The sequence below is a fragment of the Neovison vison genome, chromosome 5 (genome assembly GCF_020171115.1).
Source record: "Neovison vison isolate M4711 chromosome 5, ASM_NN_V1, whole genome shotgun sequence".
NCBI classification, from domain to species: Eukaryota; Metazoa; Chordata; class Mammalia; order Carnivora; family Mustelidae; genus Neogale; species Neogale vison.
Window position 1 is genome coordinate 105,302,105 of NC_058095.1, and position 17,240 is coordinate 105,319,344.

General features: G+C 46.6%; 1 protein-coding gene across 2 annotated transcripts in view; it reads right to left on the minus strand.

Annotated features, from left to right (window-relative positions):
• FAM124A (family with sequence similarity 124 member A) overlaps nucleotides 1–17,240 on the minus strand; it is a 102,908-nt gene that overhangs the window by 64,994 nt on the left and 20,674 nt on the right. The window contains exons 4-5 of one of the 2 annotated variants that reach the window (XM_044249668.1): nucleotides 16,328–16,334; nucleotides 10,962–11,747 (exon numbers count right to left, since the gene is read on the minus strand). In XM_044249668.1, coding sequence (XP_044105603.1) covers nucleotides 10,962–11,747; nucleotides 16,328–16,334 — 793 coding nt within the window. The remainder of the gene's footprint in view (nucleotides 1–10,961; nucleotides 11,748–16,327; nucleotides 16,335–17,240) is intronic. The other variant, XM_044249669.1, reaches the window with a different exon arrangement.

The window sequence follows — 17,240 nt, forward strand, 5'->3', positions numbered from 1 at the left end:
GAAAAAAGAGAGGGAAACAAGCCATAAGAGACTCTTAACGACAGAGACCAAACTGAGGGAGACGGAAGGAGATGAGCGGGGAGGGGCTAGACGGGGGAGGGGCTAGTCGGGCGATGGGCGTCCGGCACTTGTTGTGATGAGCACGGGGTGTTGTATGTAAGTGACGAATCGCTGAATTCTACCCCAGAAACCAATATTGCACTGCAGGTTCATGAACTAAAATTTGAATTAAAAATTCTAATTTCCAAAACAAGATTTGGGTGATTTGGCTTCATTACTAATAAAAATTAGAAAATATGAAAACATCAAAGAAAGGCCAATTGGAAGGTAATAAAAAATATATTAACGCAGGAGGAAAATTCAGTGGAGACTATAGTAGGTGTTTTAAGGTTAGGCCAACCTGACAGAGCTGTCAGATCCAGGCAAACAGGATTTGGTCCAGATCTGTGAGATCTATAGCTCAGATGCCTGGCTGCTGGCTCCCAGAAAGCACTGGCTGGGGTCCCGTTGTCCCTGGCCCCAGAGGGAGGTGCTGCCCGGAGGCACACCCACCACACCCCACTTGGCTGCGCCATGCTTGCACACGTCATACTCCATGGAATGGTCTGGACCAGCTGGTGAACTTGGCGCATAGGGACTCTCCTGGCCATCTTGTCTGTTTCTAGTACCATATGTAGATGAGAGGAGGGTGCTGGCTAACTTGAACAGCTCCTGAGAGTGTGGGGCTGTCCACTTCTTTTGCAGTTTACTTCCAGACACAGTGTGGTTGACCTGCAGGGGACTAGCCCTGCCTGCTGGGAGCCAGTCGTCACACGTGGAGACAGCAGCACTTTCTTGCAGATCTGCCACTAAACATGACTCCTTTGGTAGCAGAGCCCTGGGCAGACCACCACACAGATTCAGTGAGACAGAGAGGCCAAGGGGAAAGCTGTTTTGAGATTAAGAGCAGAAAACATGCTTAGGATTCCTCATTTTCCTTCCTCTGCCTCGAAGATCTGATTCCAAGTCTTGCCAAGACCTATAATCACAGTTTGCTTCTTCTTCTTCTTTTTTTTTTTAAATTTCCCTTAAAAAAATTACTCTTCCTTCCAGGCCTGAAAGAGCTATGATGTCACTTACACATTCTGCAGGAATGTCAAACCGAGACGATGATCTGGGAAAGGATTTTCTGGGGGAGACTTTCAACCACCCTGGGTAGTTTACACAGAAAAAATAACCCAGTATAGGCACAGCAGTTTTCTTCAGAGCCTGGACTGGGAGCCACAGACATTATGAGTATAGAAAATTGGCATGCCCCATGGCCTCCTGTTTACATGGCGTCTTCCTGCTTCCATGACTGGATGCCCTGCCCCTTGGGAGGCACTGCACTCTACCCTGAGAATATTAGAGACCAAGGTGGGGGGGGGGACAAACTAATGTCTACCGAGTAGCTGCTGTGCGATGGACATCAGGCTTAGTGCTCAGAACAGGGTAAGAAGCTTTAGGTTTTGCACAGTGGAGGAATCCAACCACAAAACAAAAAGGAAACCCACCAAATGGGAGATGATCTTTCCAATCATATGTCTGACAAAGGATTAATACCCCAAGTATATAAATAACTTGCACAACTTGGCATCAAAACAACAAACAATCCAATTTAAAAAATGGGCAAAGGACACAAAGAAGTGTTTCTCCCAAGAAGACGTCCAGATGGCCAGCAGACACACGGAAAGATGCTCAACGTCACTCATCATCAGGGAAATGCAAATCAGAAGCACAGTGAGACACCATCTCACACATGTCAGAAGGGCTATTTCCAAAAAGACAAGAAATAACATAGTGTTAATGAGGATGTAGAGAAAGGGAAATCCTTGTGCACTGTTGGTGGGAATGCAAACTGGTGTAGCCACTGTGGAAAACAGTATGAAGTTTCCTCAAATAATTAAAAATAGAGATACCCTCTGATCCAGGAATTCCACTTTTGGGTGTTCTTCTGAAGAAAGCAAAAATACTAATTCCAAAAGACATATTTGCCCCTATGTTTATTGCAACAGGTTTTTTTTTTTTTTTTTAAATAGTAGCCAAGATATGGAAGCAGCCCCAGTATGCACTGTAGATGAATGGATATAGACATGGTGCATACTTGCACACACACACACACACACACAGAGAAATATTATCCAGCCATAGAAGAAGGATACAATCTTGCCATTTGCAACAACATGGATGGACCTAGACGGTATTATGGTAAATAAATCAGACAAAGACAAATACTATATGATTTCACTTAGTTGTAGAATCTCAAAAACAAAACAGAAATGGACTCATAGATACAGGAAAAAATCTGGTGGTTGCCAGAGGGAAGGGAAGTAGGGAATGGTTAAAATCATGAAAGGAGATTAAAAGGTACAAACTTCCAATTATAAAATAAATAAAACATGGGCATGCACAGGGAATAAAGTTAGTAATATCACAACAACTCTGTGTGGTGATAGATGGTAGCTAGATTCATCATGCTGATCACTTCATAATGCGTATAAATGTCGAATCCTTATGTTGTGCACCCAAAACTAATATGTCAACTACACTTCAATAAAATAAAATAAAACAATAAAGGAAATACCTTCAATAAACAAATGGCCTCCAGTGGGTTTCTAGTCAGTGGGGGGGAGGAAAAGAATAATTATTCTTTTTTAAAGGAAAAAAACCTGGCAATTCCATTCTGATGAACACAAAACAAAACAAAAAGTTTTAGGAAGCTTGGCTCACCTTTTAGACACGTCTCATAGATTTGACATTTCCCCCCCCTTTTTAAAAAAAATTTGATAGCGCCCTATTAATTTCAGTTGTACAATATAATGAATGATTCAATTCATGTGTATACTGGGAAGTGATCACCATCGACTTGCAACCTGTGCTCTTGATCTATGCCAAGCCTGCTATTAAGTATAATGATAGTACATGTCTAAAGGTGAACACGCACCGGGCAGCAGTAATCAACGTCAGGCAAGTGGGTAGTCCTGCCTGAGAATAGGCTGTGCCTGGTGAAGGTGCACAGAGAGCAGCGGGCAGCAGCCCCGGGAGCTGGGAGGGGGCCAGAAATGCAGGATCGGGCCGCCCTGCACCTGCTGGACCAGAGTCTCTGCAGGGGGACCCCAGGAATCTGCTATTTTCGTGCCTGCTGAAGTTTAAGTGGCACTGGCAGAGGGAATGTCCAGGCCTCTACCGGGTCCCTCGGAAAAGCACAGAGAATAACTCAGCCAACGTGCACTCAAGAATCAGATGTGCCTAGGGCCACTGACAGCCCCTGCCCAACCCACCATCCACCGCTGGTGGTAACCGGCAGCGGCAGTTACCGGGCCTAAATCTCAGGGCATGTGTCTGCAGGGCCCGGATGCGAATGGCCCCTCTGGGTAGAAATACCGAGGGGGTAAAGTGAGGCACTGGAGTACAGTTAACCCCAAAGCGTAGCACCTTCTAAGCAAGCAATTAATATTCATGATCACATCACAATTACTTCTTGGCTAAATTCTCCCCTGCTCAGCTCGTACCCAGGCAAAAAGCTGAGCAGCTGGAGGCAGTCTGCCCCTGTTTTGGCAGCTGGGAGCAGAGGAGCCAAACCTGGAGGATGGACAGGTGCTGTGTGTGTCTTTTGGCTTTCCCAGAGATGCTGGCTGGACCTCCTTTCCTCGTTTAGGCGCCCCCAGGAAGAAGGGCTGTTCCATGCCTGGTGGAGGGGGAGCAGGGCAGAAGGGCTCCCGTCAGCACAGCCACTGCTCTCTGCATGGAAGAGAAGGGCTGGGAGCAGCCTGGGGAGGCCGTCCACGCTTCCCCTTTGCCCTCTGCCTGGTGTTCTGTGGTTTGAGTCCCACTGGAGTCGGCTGGCACACAGTGCTCCCCTCTGCACCTCTCCTCCTCCGGGCCCTAATCAGTCTGTGTCCCCCCCAACCCCCCATCTCCTCCTAACAGCCCCTCAGTCCCCATTCCATGTGCCCTCATAAGCAAGGCCTGCCCAGCCACCTTGTCACCTGTGCATTCATGCTTGCTATTCCTCCTTTTAACACGCTCCGTGTTGGCTCAGCATTAGCACCTTGAGGGCAGTGACTTTATCTGATGTGCCCACTGGTGTGTCCCTCATGCCCCGAATAGTGTCTGGCACAGATCCAACACTCAGTGTTCGAATGAATAAAAGAAAGAAAGACAGCGGAAGTGGCAGTGGCGGGAAGCAGGCAGATTCTGTGTGTATCCTGCATGGGGAACAAACACAGGCTCCTGAAAAGGAAAATCTCAAAGAGACTCTGGCGTTTTTGTCTTGAGCATCTGAACAATGGTTTGCTTTTCTTGCATTGGTTTCTCCCCAGAAAAACTGGTGTCCTCTGATGGCAGCCCAGAACCCTGACCACTGCCCCAGGGTCCGGCAGCCCTGCTTGGCCCTTTGTGCCTATTGCAGCCCTGGGGCTCCCCTGGATCCCCTGGACCCACGGCCACCCTTAGTTCAGCTCAGCTCAGGCATAGGTTGCTACAGAGCCTCTTGGGACCCTCTGACCCTGGGCCGGCATCACCCAGCCCACCCTTTGTGTAACGACAGCTACCGTTCACTGGTTCCTGGTGCTGAAAGGCACCTCAGAGGCACTTAAAGTTTCTGAGTAATTCTGCAAGGTAAGAATTAATAGCCTAAATATTTGGGTTAGAAAAGAGTCTCAGCAATGTAATCTCACCTGTCTGGCATCACTCAACTAGTAAGTAAAAGAGTTAGGGTCCAACCCCAGTACATCTGGCTGCAAAGCCTGGGCCATACACTGCCCCGTAGGAGTATTTTAAATCATAACACCTGGAACATTCTGCTGGAGTTTTTGGAGTTTGCATGACTGCTGCCTCCGCTGGACGGTGGGCTACTGAAGGGGAGTAGGGAGTGACAGTATTGCTACAGAAGGGTTGTCCAAAACATGTTGGCCGAAGTTTCTTCCTTCAACATGGGATCACAACCCAGACATGAGAGGCTATAAGGGTAGTCATGGAGCCATTTGAGATTCATGGTCCTAGGCCCTCTTCCCCAACCTTAAATTCATTCATTCATTTGATAATCTAGTAGTAGAGACCAATAGTATACAAGAATACAGATACATATACAAAATAATTTTAGATAATAGTAAGTGAAAAAGAAGACAGATAATATAATAGAGAGTTTTGGGGCCAGAGAAAGGAAGCTATTTAAGTGGGGCAGGCAGGGAAGGTGTCTGAAATCTGAATGATGAGCAGGAAACTGCTATGTGAAGATCTTGTAGGAGATCATTCCAGGTGGACAGAATAGTAAGTGCAAATGTCCTGAGGCAGGAGTGAGCTTGCTACATCTGAGGAACAGAAAGTAAGCCAATATGGAAGGCATAAGGGAGCAAGAAGGGAGAGAAGTGGGAGATAAAGCTTGAGTCAGCAGTGGCCAGCTGATGTAAAATCTTAGACCTTGGTGAAGATTGGATGGGACTGCAAGGGCCATGAGAAGCCTCTGGAGAATCTTAATCTGATGCACCTTTTCCAATGATGCATGTAAACACATGCACAAAAACTGTGCTTGGGGGTCCAAGAATGGTAGGTTCAGAATTTCTGCTATGGAGTCATGGGGGTGAATCATAATAATACAAGTCTCATTTCAATGTTTGCTCTATTCTTTCCCACCTCCTCAAGTAGAAAATGACGTGCTATAGCCTCACAAAGGGCAAGCCTTTCTTTGCTTTCTTAAAAAATAAGTCTCACCCTGTGCATTGCTGGCAGAAACAGAAAATGGCTCACTCACTGTGTAAAACAGTACGGTGGTTCCTCCCCACAAAAAGAGTCAAACACAAAACTACCATCAGACCTGGCAATTGCACTTCTGGGTATATGCCCTAAAGAAGTCAAAGTAGGAACTCCAACAGGTATTTGTGCCCCCATGTTCACAGCAGCATTATTCACAGTTGCCCAAAGGGGTAAGTGACTCCAGTGTCCATCAAGAGATGAGAGGGTAAGCAAAATGCGCCATGTTTATAATGGAATATTCGACTTAGGAGGGAAATCCTGAAGTGTGCTACACCATGAACCTTGAAGACATTATGCTAAGTGAAATAAGACAGTTATGAAAAAATAAATACTGTATGCATCCACTTATGTGAGCTCCCTAGAATAGTCAGATTCACTGAGACAGAAAGTGGAGTGCTGGTTGCCAGGGGCTGGGGGCAGGGGGAGTGGTTTTTGGTTTTTTTTGTTGTTTTTTTTTTTTTGTTTTTAACAGGCAGAGCTTCAGTTTTGCCAGATGGAAAGAATGCTGGAGCCCGGAGATGGTAGCAGTGAAGTTTGTGCCAACAGTGGAATGCGCTTTACTGAACTCTACATTTAAAAATGGTTGGGGGGGGCGCCTGGGTGGCTCAGTGGGTTAAGCCGCTGCCTTCGGCTCAGGTGGTGATCTCAGGGTCCTGGGATCGAGTCCCACATCAGGCTCTCTGCTCAGCAGGGAGACTGCTTCCCTCTCTCTCTCTGCCTGCCTCTCCATGTACTTGTGATTTCTCTGTCAAATAAATACATAAAATCTTTTTAAAAAAAATGGTTAGGACGGTAAGTTTTACCGTGACGTGTATTTTAGCACAATGCAACAGTTTTACAAAGTCTCTGAGGCCCACTCAGCCCCTCAGTTGCATGCCCGTCAGCATCAGTCTCCCTGTCCTGAACAGCACGGTGTCCCCCGTGGTCTAGTTAAGCACCTTGCTGAGACTCTAAAAGCTCTCCAGAGAAGAAAGTCCCGGAGGCTGAGGCTCGCAACTCTCAACATTTCTCTGTGTCAGATTTCTTGCCTTTTAAGTCTTACTTAAATCCTTTTGTTTTGAACTAATTGCCCCTTTTGCCTTAATGCAGATGCAAAGAACAGCTGGTGACCATCCTCTACGGAAAGAGACTTCCAAAGACTTAGAGACCGTTGTTACACTACCTTGCCTCTTTGATGATGCAGAGCCACCTGCTTTCAACACCTCTCAGCCTAAAGCAGCAGTCCTAGTCTCTTTGTGGAACTTTGAGAGCTTTGGGCGCTCACCTCTGCTTCCGTCTGTGGGTTTGGGGGGGACCCCAAATCATTTCTTAAGGAGAACTTGGGCTCTGCCCATGCATTCTCATGGCAGGTCTCCAGAGGAGGCAGGTAGCCTTCCACGGAGGCTTGTGCCCTTAGCAGATTCTTGGGAGCTCTCTAAGAAGATGTCAGCACACAGCTCAGATTGGCTGAGGTGCAGGACCTCTGACCCTGCTTGACCAGCTACATGGTACAGGTGTACGATAGGCACTTGGCTGGGAATAGGAAAGCCAAGCTCACTGTTACTCACTATGTACCAAAGCCTGCCTAAGAGAAACAAATCTGGAGAGGTCATCTGAAGATGCATCCCTCCCTCTGGGATTGAGCCAAGTCCCCAGGAGTGGTGGGGACAACTTTGTCGTACCTACCTTTCCTCTGTGCAGTGGTTTTTCTGCACTATGCTTGGCCAGGCACCTTGGCCCACTCTGCGGCTCCATGTAAGAAAGAGGTTTGTGAGGGCCTGGTGCAGTTATTCTAGGGGTACTGCTGAAGGTGGGCTGTTGACTCCACGTGGACTCGGGAAGGTGGGGGGCACTGCTCCCAGGACTCAGAATGAGGAGTACTTGTGTGTTTTAAACATGGCATATTTGTACCTCATGGACTCTAAATCCTATTGCTGATGGTTTTATGCTTTGTTTCTCCTGCTACAGAACTTTAAGTCCAATATGGGGACTACTTCTGGAAGAATGTTGTCCAACAGAACTTTCTGTGATGATGGAAATTTTCTGTATCTGTGCTATTCAATATGGTAGCCACTAGCCACATGTGGCTTAGTAAGACAGAGAAAACGTCTTTTGTATTTAGTAAGACAGAGAAACTGAAATTTGCATTTTAATTAATTCAAATTTTAAATTTAAATGGCCACATGTGGCTAGTGGGTTCCCATCAGCTCTAGACACGATGTGGGAAATGTGTGTGTTTTGGATGTCACCTTTGGTTTTTCCGACTTCCCTATCAATATATTCCATCTACTTCACATCCCTTTGCTGTCTAATTATTTTGATTAATCTTCTTGTCAGCTACCTTAAATCCTTTTAAAATGTGAGATCTACTTGTAAATATGAAAAAAAATAACATATACACATTCCCAATTTCTTTGACTAGATACCTCTTCTCCCTTCGTGCAAAATAGAGTAATTAATATGCTCATTCAAGGGAAGGGCATCACAGGAGTTGGGGAGAGACCCTTTCTTCTGTTTTTCTGTTCTGTTTTTTCAGCTGGGTGTTGCTTACACAAATGTTCAGTTTGTAAAAATTCATTGAGCTGTTTACTTATATGTACTTTTCCATATATTATTTACACTATTCTTCAATAAACAGTAAAAGGAAACGTATAATGAGAAGGTATTGTGTCCAAAGTACAATGTTAGTTTAGCTCCAGGGGTTATGGAAAGATTCACAGAACATGGACCATGACTCCAGAAAGCTGTACTTCAGCTTCATTGAGCACTAGTACAAATGTCTACAATACGTTTTTCCAGAGGGATCTCAGGCAGCTTCTGATGCTAACAACTCCCCACCCTCCTCCTCCCTGCCTTTTCCCCCTGGACCAGGCAGTATGAAGAATGGAGGAGGACTTGTTTCAGGAGGGGGAAGTCTTTCTTCCCCTCTTATCAGATCTTAGTCAGAAACATTCCAAATTCTTATAAAAGGTTGAGTAGCTTCCAGAAAAAAACCTTTCATCTTTTGTCTTCCAGAGGAATTAAATCAGAGGAAGAGGTCTCTGGAATATGGAACATTGATGGGGCAGGATGAGGAAAGAAAATTCAATCTGTATTTTAAGCAAGCCAACTAAAAACTATCCAACCAAGATTTGTTGCAGTGTACAACTCCACCCAAGTGAACAAGAGCATTTATATTAAAAGTTATCATTGAAACGATAACTTGGGAAATATATACTGCTAAGGACAATGTGGATAAAAGGCATTCTCTCAAGGGGTCCCTCTCCATGATGTAAAGATCTTAATTCTGCTAAAGACTGAGACATTAATTTTTACATAGAAGTAAGTTATTCAGTTAATCAGGCAGCTGATTATTTCATGCTAGAACAGAAGGTTGCTCTCTGCAGTGATTCAGTCCCAGTAACCTGTAAATGGCCATCATCAAGAATTATGAGGGGGTCATTAGTCATTTCTGTCCACATTAATTTACCTCCTCGATATATTACTATATTGAACAAAGGCCTGCATTCCTGAGACTGAAGATATAAATCTTTTTTCTTCCTCTTTTCACACTTCGATGCTCAAACTTCAAAAGCCTCCACCTGTACAGATTTTATAACCATTTAAATGTGTGAATTTTCTTTGAAATATCCTTTCAGTGGTTCCCTTTGAGCACGGTCCAGGCCAAGCTTTTATACTTCGTTCTTTCACTTACGTGATTACAGGCATAGAGCAAAAAAGTGTTCTAATTACTACAAAAAAGGAAGAAGTTCCTTCAAAACAATCACATTCATTTTGGTCTTTGAGTATAAACAAAACCCTTCCATTTACTTTTACTTTATCAACTGCACTATATTTTGCATACGGCATTGGCCGCCTTCAAACACTGAAGAATTTTGTTCTCACATTTCAAAAGAGATTACAGAGCAGATGTGAGCTAGCATTCAGTTCACTGAATAATAAAGTGATACTTAGTTTCTTATCTGTATGGTTCAAAGGAAAAATCAGAAAATAACTTGAGTCCTATAAACAGTAAACGTCTCAGAGGTGACCTTTCTTACTTGAGCAAAGTGGCCTGGCTGTAGTTTTAAACAGGTTTCTGACGTGCCAAATTCTCACTTCATTTTATGACATGTGGATTACAGTTCTGATGTTTGACGTCAAAGTCAAAAAAAACTAGGAAACTTTACCTGTGATTTGAGTAATTGCGATCAGCACCTTTCAAGATAATGGCCCCTGATGCACTATCAACTTCTCCTTCCAGGTAGTCAAATGGGATAATGGAGATGCCTGAGCCAGAGGTTTTTCAGAAAAACAAAGTCCTATATACTTGGAACTGATTTACATGTCAGTTCCAGAAAGCCTGGGTGTAGAAAGCATTTATCAGGCCAGGCCAGGTGTAGGGCATTCTTAAGTCTACGTGCTGCATTTTGAATTCTCGAGTATAGTAATCAATGATCCTAAAAGAGGGTCAAGGAACCAATGGGAGGACAGGAGGAGAAAGGGGTCCAACCACAGAGGAACAGGACAGTCTACAGCATCCGTTCCCTTAAGATGCATTCCAAGCTTACTGAAATCAAGAGCTCCAAAGGCATAGGTTACTTCTTCAAATATTTATGAGAAAGTAATTTTTTAAGTGATCAGTAGATTTTGACAACCTATTTACTGCCTTGCAAGAGAAGGGTGGATGGGGAGATGGTGGGGAGGCACGAGAGCAGACATTTATCTTCTCTCAATATAGTTTACAGTTTTCAAAGAGCTGGTTTTCGTGAGGGTCCTTTGGGGAACTGAAGGATATACTGGTAAAAACTCCCTAAGTGTGAGGGAATAGATCCAGGAATCTGAAATAACAAGGTCCCGGGGATGTAAGCGCATCTGAAATCCCCAGGGGCCACATGAGCGAGCGTTTAGTGGCTGCTCAAACAGCAGGTGAAGAGGCGCTCAGAAGAACTGGCAGTTGCTGGCTGAGGCTCACAGCCAAGACAGCCAAGTGAAAACAACCAAGGCAGAGAGCCTCCTCTTCTGTTTCGGCAGTGTAGGGACACCTTGCTTTTGTCTAAGAGCCACTCAGGGGGCCACCGATCCCTCCTTTTTCCTAACTCATTGCTCTTTATTAGGTACTGGGGTCACGGGGGTTTCTGGCAGTGCCACTTATTTCTCTGTCCTCTCCCCACCCCCCTAACAGGCGCAGACACACAGACCGCCCCCCACCCCCAGTCCCGGCCAGGTACCTGCAGAAGGATCTTGTTCCCATCGAGGTCCTCTGTCTGCCAGCGTCCCTCACTGATGGGGCTGCAGGGGTTGGGCAAGAGAGGCACGAGCTCACCGATGTCCTTGACCCGGAACTCCAGCACCGAGGAGTCGGTGGGGATGGGGGTCTGGTCACAGGGCAGTCTTTTCAGGGAGAACTGGATGTCCACATCCAGGTTGGAGAAGATGGGGAAGATGCAGAAGTCCGTCTTCCTCTGGCTGGGACTGCGCCGGAGGATCAGCTCGTAGAACTTGAGGATGTCGGCGTAGTTGTCATGGCGACAATAGATGGTGAAGCGCACGATTTCCTTGCCGTAGTGCACCGGCCGGATGGCCCACAGCGGGGTCCCGGGCGCCAGCGTGAAGAAGTCCTGGCTGCAGGGCAGGTAGGGCAGGAACCGGCCGGGCACGCGCTCCGTGTGGTGGTGGCGCCAGGGCGGCCGCTGCAGCGCACGGTGCAGCTGCAGGATCTGCTCCTCGCCATACTCCTCCTGGAGGAAGAGAACCACCGCCAGCGCCGGCTGCGCCACCTTCCAGGGCTTCCGCCGCCGCCGCGAGGCCCTCCTTTCCGACACCCGGAACAGCTGCAGGTCCGGGTGGATCCAGGCCAGGACCTTGTCGATGGCCTCCTGCAGGGGCTGCGATTCCCCCGGGTCTGCGATGATGTGGATGCTAACCAGGAAAGGGTCCTGCGCCTCCTCCACGGACAGCTCACCTGGGGGCACCACAAGAAACAAGCGAACGGTGACCATGTCACTAAAAGGGTCCTGTGATGACACGCACCACAGCGACAGGAAGAGAAGCTAAGGGCTAGCTGAACTGAGTCTGTGATCATTAGGATTTTTGGATCCCATGTTCGCCCCCCAAAACCCTGGCCGCCCAAAGACTAAAGAAGTATTGCTAGGGATAGGCCCCAAACTGGGCAGGGCTAGGAAAACCCCCAATGGCATCAGTTTGAGTGTACCTCCTGTTACGCAGCAGAAAGTCCAATCTCCACCGATCTGGAACCCATAACACAGCCATTAGAAAAGATGCTGTCGCCTTTAGGGTACACCATTTATTTAATACTTCCCGAAGCACCTTCAGCGCCTTACCCCATAAATGATCCCTATTCCACTGCACTCATTGGGTTTGCTTATTTCAATTGACTTCTCTTGTTCATTCACCCCACAAACATTTATGGAATCCTTTCTTCACGCCTCACGCCAGGGGCTGTGCCAGGCACTACTTGGCTACGCTATCTCAGAGGGTGAACAGTTTGCTGGTCACGCTGGCGTATTTCTAATTCAGAAATACTCAGCATAGTATCTCAGACAACCTGATAGGGTTTTCTTTATGACTCATCCAAGGGAAATTAAGAAATCTTTAAGTCTATTGTGACTTAGAGAGTTAGATTCATCTAGAATGTAGATCTGTCATCACACACATGCCTCACCAAGTCCACTAGGGTATCAGGTAGAAGTCAATCATGCAGTCAATAGCGTTTGAAGAAGTGTGATGTGATCTTAGGAACAATAACCTACATCAATTTACAAGATGAGAAGTAATTTTCCTCTAGCTTTGCAAGACATGCCAAATAGGCTTGCAGGTATATTTTATCACATGCACCTGTGATAACATAGTTTCTATTTTGTTGGCTCAAAACCTGTCTGAATTTTCAACCCAACTCTGTTAACTTATTTCACTTGGGAATAGTTAATTCAGTTTGTTGTTGCCTTTCTTATTTACTCATTTATTTACACATTTGTTGAGCAATCAATATGTACCAGGCACTGGAAAAACAAGGAAGCTGATATCATTGAGGATTATGGCAATCTGTTTATGGAGACTCTGGGGTGATTAGCGTGCTCCTTTAGAATTGTGCAGTGTACAACCTGCACACCCACAGCAGTAGCCCTGTAAAGAACCATAAACCACAAATAACTCTATAAACAGTCATTTAAAAAATTAACATTCAATCTGATACGTGCCTATAGGAAATATAGTAGAGTAGCATTTTAGGTAGGGGTTAGATTCTAAAATTACCCTGAGGTAAAAATTATCTAGAGACAGTATCACCACTGAAAGTCCCTTGAATTTCCAATATAGTATTGAACATCCTACTTGCAGCGAGACAACACAGCCAGATAGGTGTTCCTCTGGCTGAACACCAGATGAAACTGCAGGCTTGCTGCATGGCTTGTGTTATAGAAGAATAGCTTGTACCAGTAAGGCCCAGACCCCCACTCAGCAGGCTGTGCCTTTCACCCTGCAAGAGACTTCCAAAACATAGGGATGACCAAGGTAACAATAAATTCAAGTCTCAGTACTTCCATGATCATGGACTAGAATGGTGGGTAGCATTGTTCAAGCCCTGCCCCCTCTGGCTGAGCATGTCGTCTTGAATTTGTATGAGTTAAAATATAAGCATGATGTAATTCCAATTTACTACTGCAGGGCAAAGGAAGGAGCAATGTTTCCTCCAGAGTGCTTCTGGGGAGGTTTCCTGGAGGAGGCACCATGTGAACTGGGCCTTGAAGGGTAAACAAATCTTGCTCATAATAACCTCAAACGTGGGGGAGATCACTGCAGGAAGAGGGAAGATGGTTAATGAAGGCACAGAACTGTGCAAAAAAACAAGCACATTTGGAAGGGGGTGGTGAGTAATACTGAAACATGGCAACAGATGCAGTGGGAAAAATGGACTAGTGCCAAGTTATACAGGGCTTCAGCTCAATTTGGTAGTGATAAGGGGCAGTGGAAAGTTTTAATAAAGTGATGTGGGGAGCTAGTCAGGGGGAGGCAAAGTAAGATGTCAGAAGATGAGTAAACAGTCTAGACAGATCGCAAGGACTTGGCCCTGGAGGAAACTGCATTATGGGCTCTCATTCTTTATCTTGCCCTGTCTCCTTGCTCTCTGCCATATTTATAGTTCCTCCCATTGATGGATGAAGTGCATTTCCCTATCCTTGGACTTTGGACACCCTTGATCATATGCCTAACTGTGGCCAACAGAAAGACACAGTGGTGATGTGTGTTTGGGCCTGCCTTCTTGTGCTTCTGATGTGTCCATGAGAAGATAGCCAGAAAGCAAGAGGTGCCAGAGGGCAGGAGGAGATCTACATGGATCCCAGCCACCTGAGGTAAGCCCAGCCTGTATTGGCTGATCTCAGACACCCACAGAGACATCATAAGGGCTACCTAGCTGTGCCTGGTCGAGATCACCTGGCCCAAGACATGGAGAAGTAAGGAATGACTGTTGTTCTAAGCCACTGTTTGGGGGTGGTTGTTATACAGCAATACTTACAGGTGCAGGAGGAGTCAGTGAGTATATAGAAGAGGCACAGTTTCGCAGGCTATTAAGGAGGCACAGGCCACTGGCCTTGGAGCCCATAGACTGGGGTGGGGAGCAGGAAAAGGAGAGGAGTGATGTTTCTGGTTGGATCGTGATGCTTAAGGAAGAGATACAAAATAGAGGAAGAAGAACAGATTTGTTCTTCTTTGTGGGTAAAGATAAGGGGTTCCACTTTGGCCTTGCCATGTTGGCATGAGATGGTGGATTGACTTCCAGGAGGGATGTCCTGTTAGCAATGGGACCTGTGCACTGTTGAGCTCATGGGCTGAATTTTAAGGATGGATCAGTTACCTTTAGATTGTATTCTTTATGTGGTTCTCTAATACATGTGTGCCCCCAATGTAAACTTATATCCAATATAAATTTGAATCAGTGGAAATTCATCATGATGGCTTAAAAAACAACCAGAATTCACAGACTCTTGCAGTCCTTCTCTTTGTTTGCTCTTCTGCTCACCTGATTACATTCTGTTTCGTTGAACATTAGTGCCATTATCATCAGAAGTGCAGTTGAAAGAAAAACAGTGACAAGGAAAACCAGTGCAATTTTCCACCAGTCAGTAACTCCAGGAAAGGTAGAAGAAAATACCACAATCAAATAAAATGCGTATTTCACTTGTTCACGGTGGCCTGATCTCCCAACAGTGAGGACATGTGACATTGCTGAACATTACTGAAAGCTCAGTACAAATGGAAAGAAGTAAAACGGCCTTGAAAGATTTGGAGGATGAAGCAATTTCCTTGAGAAAGTTATGGATGGTTTCTGTGAGAGAAAAAAAGGACATATGGAGTTGAAAGAATGTTTAGGAAAAGACATTGTCAGAGCAGCGAGGCAGACCCGTTAAGACCCTGCACCCGCTCTTCAGGGGGTGCGTGTGGTCGTGAACACAGAGACACGTTAGCTGACCCGTGCACGGTGTTCGCTGTGCCCGGCACTTACTCCATGTTCTATGTATATGAACTCACTGAATCCTTAGAAAAATCCTAGAAAGGGGACGAGGTGCAATTTTTGTTCCCATTTTAGAGAGCAGAAAATTGAGGCACAGAGAGGTGAAGCAATCTGCCATGGTCACACCGCGTGTGTGTGTGCAGGATCACGATGGCTCTGCAGATACGTGTGCTTACCCTCTCCGCTGTATTCATTTCCCAGCAGAATGAGCAGCAGCCCCGCCCCATTGTTTCTGGCCACACTGCTACTCCCTCACCCTCCTCTACTGCTTCTCTGCCACCAGCCAATAGCACCCTGTCTCGGACACCCATTTACAGCTCTTTTGTCTGTCTCTGGGTGTCTGAGGAAGAATAATCCGGAAACCTCCTCCCCATGGCACACGCCCAGCTCCGTTCTATCTGAGCACCGCCTGCTCCTGCTAGTGCTTGTGGACAAGCGTGAGGGCCTGGGTGGGGAGAGGCCCCTGTGGAGGTAGCTTCTGCGTCTCCAAGACGGAGTTGTCAGGGTGCTCCGTGCCAAGACCCCTCTATCAGCAACACAAAGGTTTCCCAGAGAGCAGTAACAGAGGCTATGCAGAAGCCTATGCGGGTGAGTGAAGGTCACCACTTTGCAGAAAGGCAGGATGCCCAACCTCGGGGCAGGGTGGGGACACAGAGAAAGGCCTCTGACCAAGTGCCTGCTTGCCTGGGCAGCTTGGGATGGAGCCAAGAGAAAGCAAGGAAGGGAGATGAAGACCTGACCCCGGAGCTCTGTTTGCATGCGCGAACCAGGGCGATCAAAGTGGCTACAGTCCAACCCTGAGAAGGAGGAGGAGAACAGGTGGCGGCATTAATACACTCTGGCCATCGCCAACATGCGCCCGCTGCACAAGGCCCTAAAGTAACCAGGCCCAAAGAACCACAGCATGCAGCTCCAAACGGGCGCTGGGTGCTGGGGTTATACATGCCCCAAAGAAAATGGGCCTCCTGGAGCTAGACAGGAAACCAAGTATTTGAGGGAAGGAGAGAAAATGTGAATAATTCATTGTCATGGAAAGCCTCTACGCCTCCCTGGAGAAGCAGAGACACCGTGACTGTGGGATATGTACTGCCTTTATCATATCCATTACACGTCTTCTCGAAGGACCTCAGAGAGCACCTGTTCGCTTGGGGCAAGACACAGACCAAAAACCAACTGGGCAGCAGACAGACTTCCCCAGGGCTGGTTCGGAGAGGGGAGCTGATCACAAATTCACAGGTAGTAACAAAGCTCTCAAGACTACTTTGTGCTGCCTGAGAAGAGAAGGAAGATTCTTTCCCAGGGGATTAGAAACAATTAGATTTTTCCTTTGATAGTATGAAACAAAAACCAACTTCAAGGAAAGCACTGCTCGAGTCAGGCCTTCCGTGAGACAGGTATACTGGGAACCTGGATATTGGTTACATTTCTCCCCAACGTGTCAGCTCCCCTTTTGTGGTCTCTTAAGTTTTAATGAAGACGATTTAGACACGAATAATCACGTGTTAAGCTCTTATTATTTGCCAGAGGACTGTCCTAAGAGCTTGACAGATATAACCTCATTTTATTTAAAACAGCACTGGGATAGAGGTGTATCCGCCCCCTGTTGCAGGGGAAATGTTACCGGATCTGACAAGGGCCATGCAGCTAGAGGAGAGTAAGGTCTCTGCTGCGCGCGCCAGTGTGCCTTCTCTGCCCTCTAGCCTGCCATCTTCGGTTTGTGTGGCTGGGCTCTGACCCTGCGGCTTAGCTCCTTTAGGCCATGTGGGCAGGAGAGTCTGCTGTGAGTGGAGGACTCCACTCACAGTTGGGGCAGTTTCTGGCAACCACTGAGCAGCAGGGACACACTAAGCTTCTGTCTGGTGAAGGTGTAGGTGGGGACTGAGGTGTTTCTGCCTGTGGACAGATGTCCCAATATCAGACCTCCCACTCGGCTGTCTCAAAGCTGCCTGAGCCGGGACTCCTCACCACTGTTCTCTGC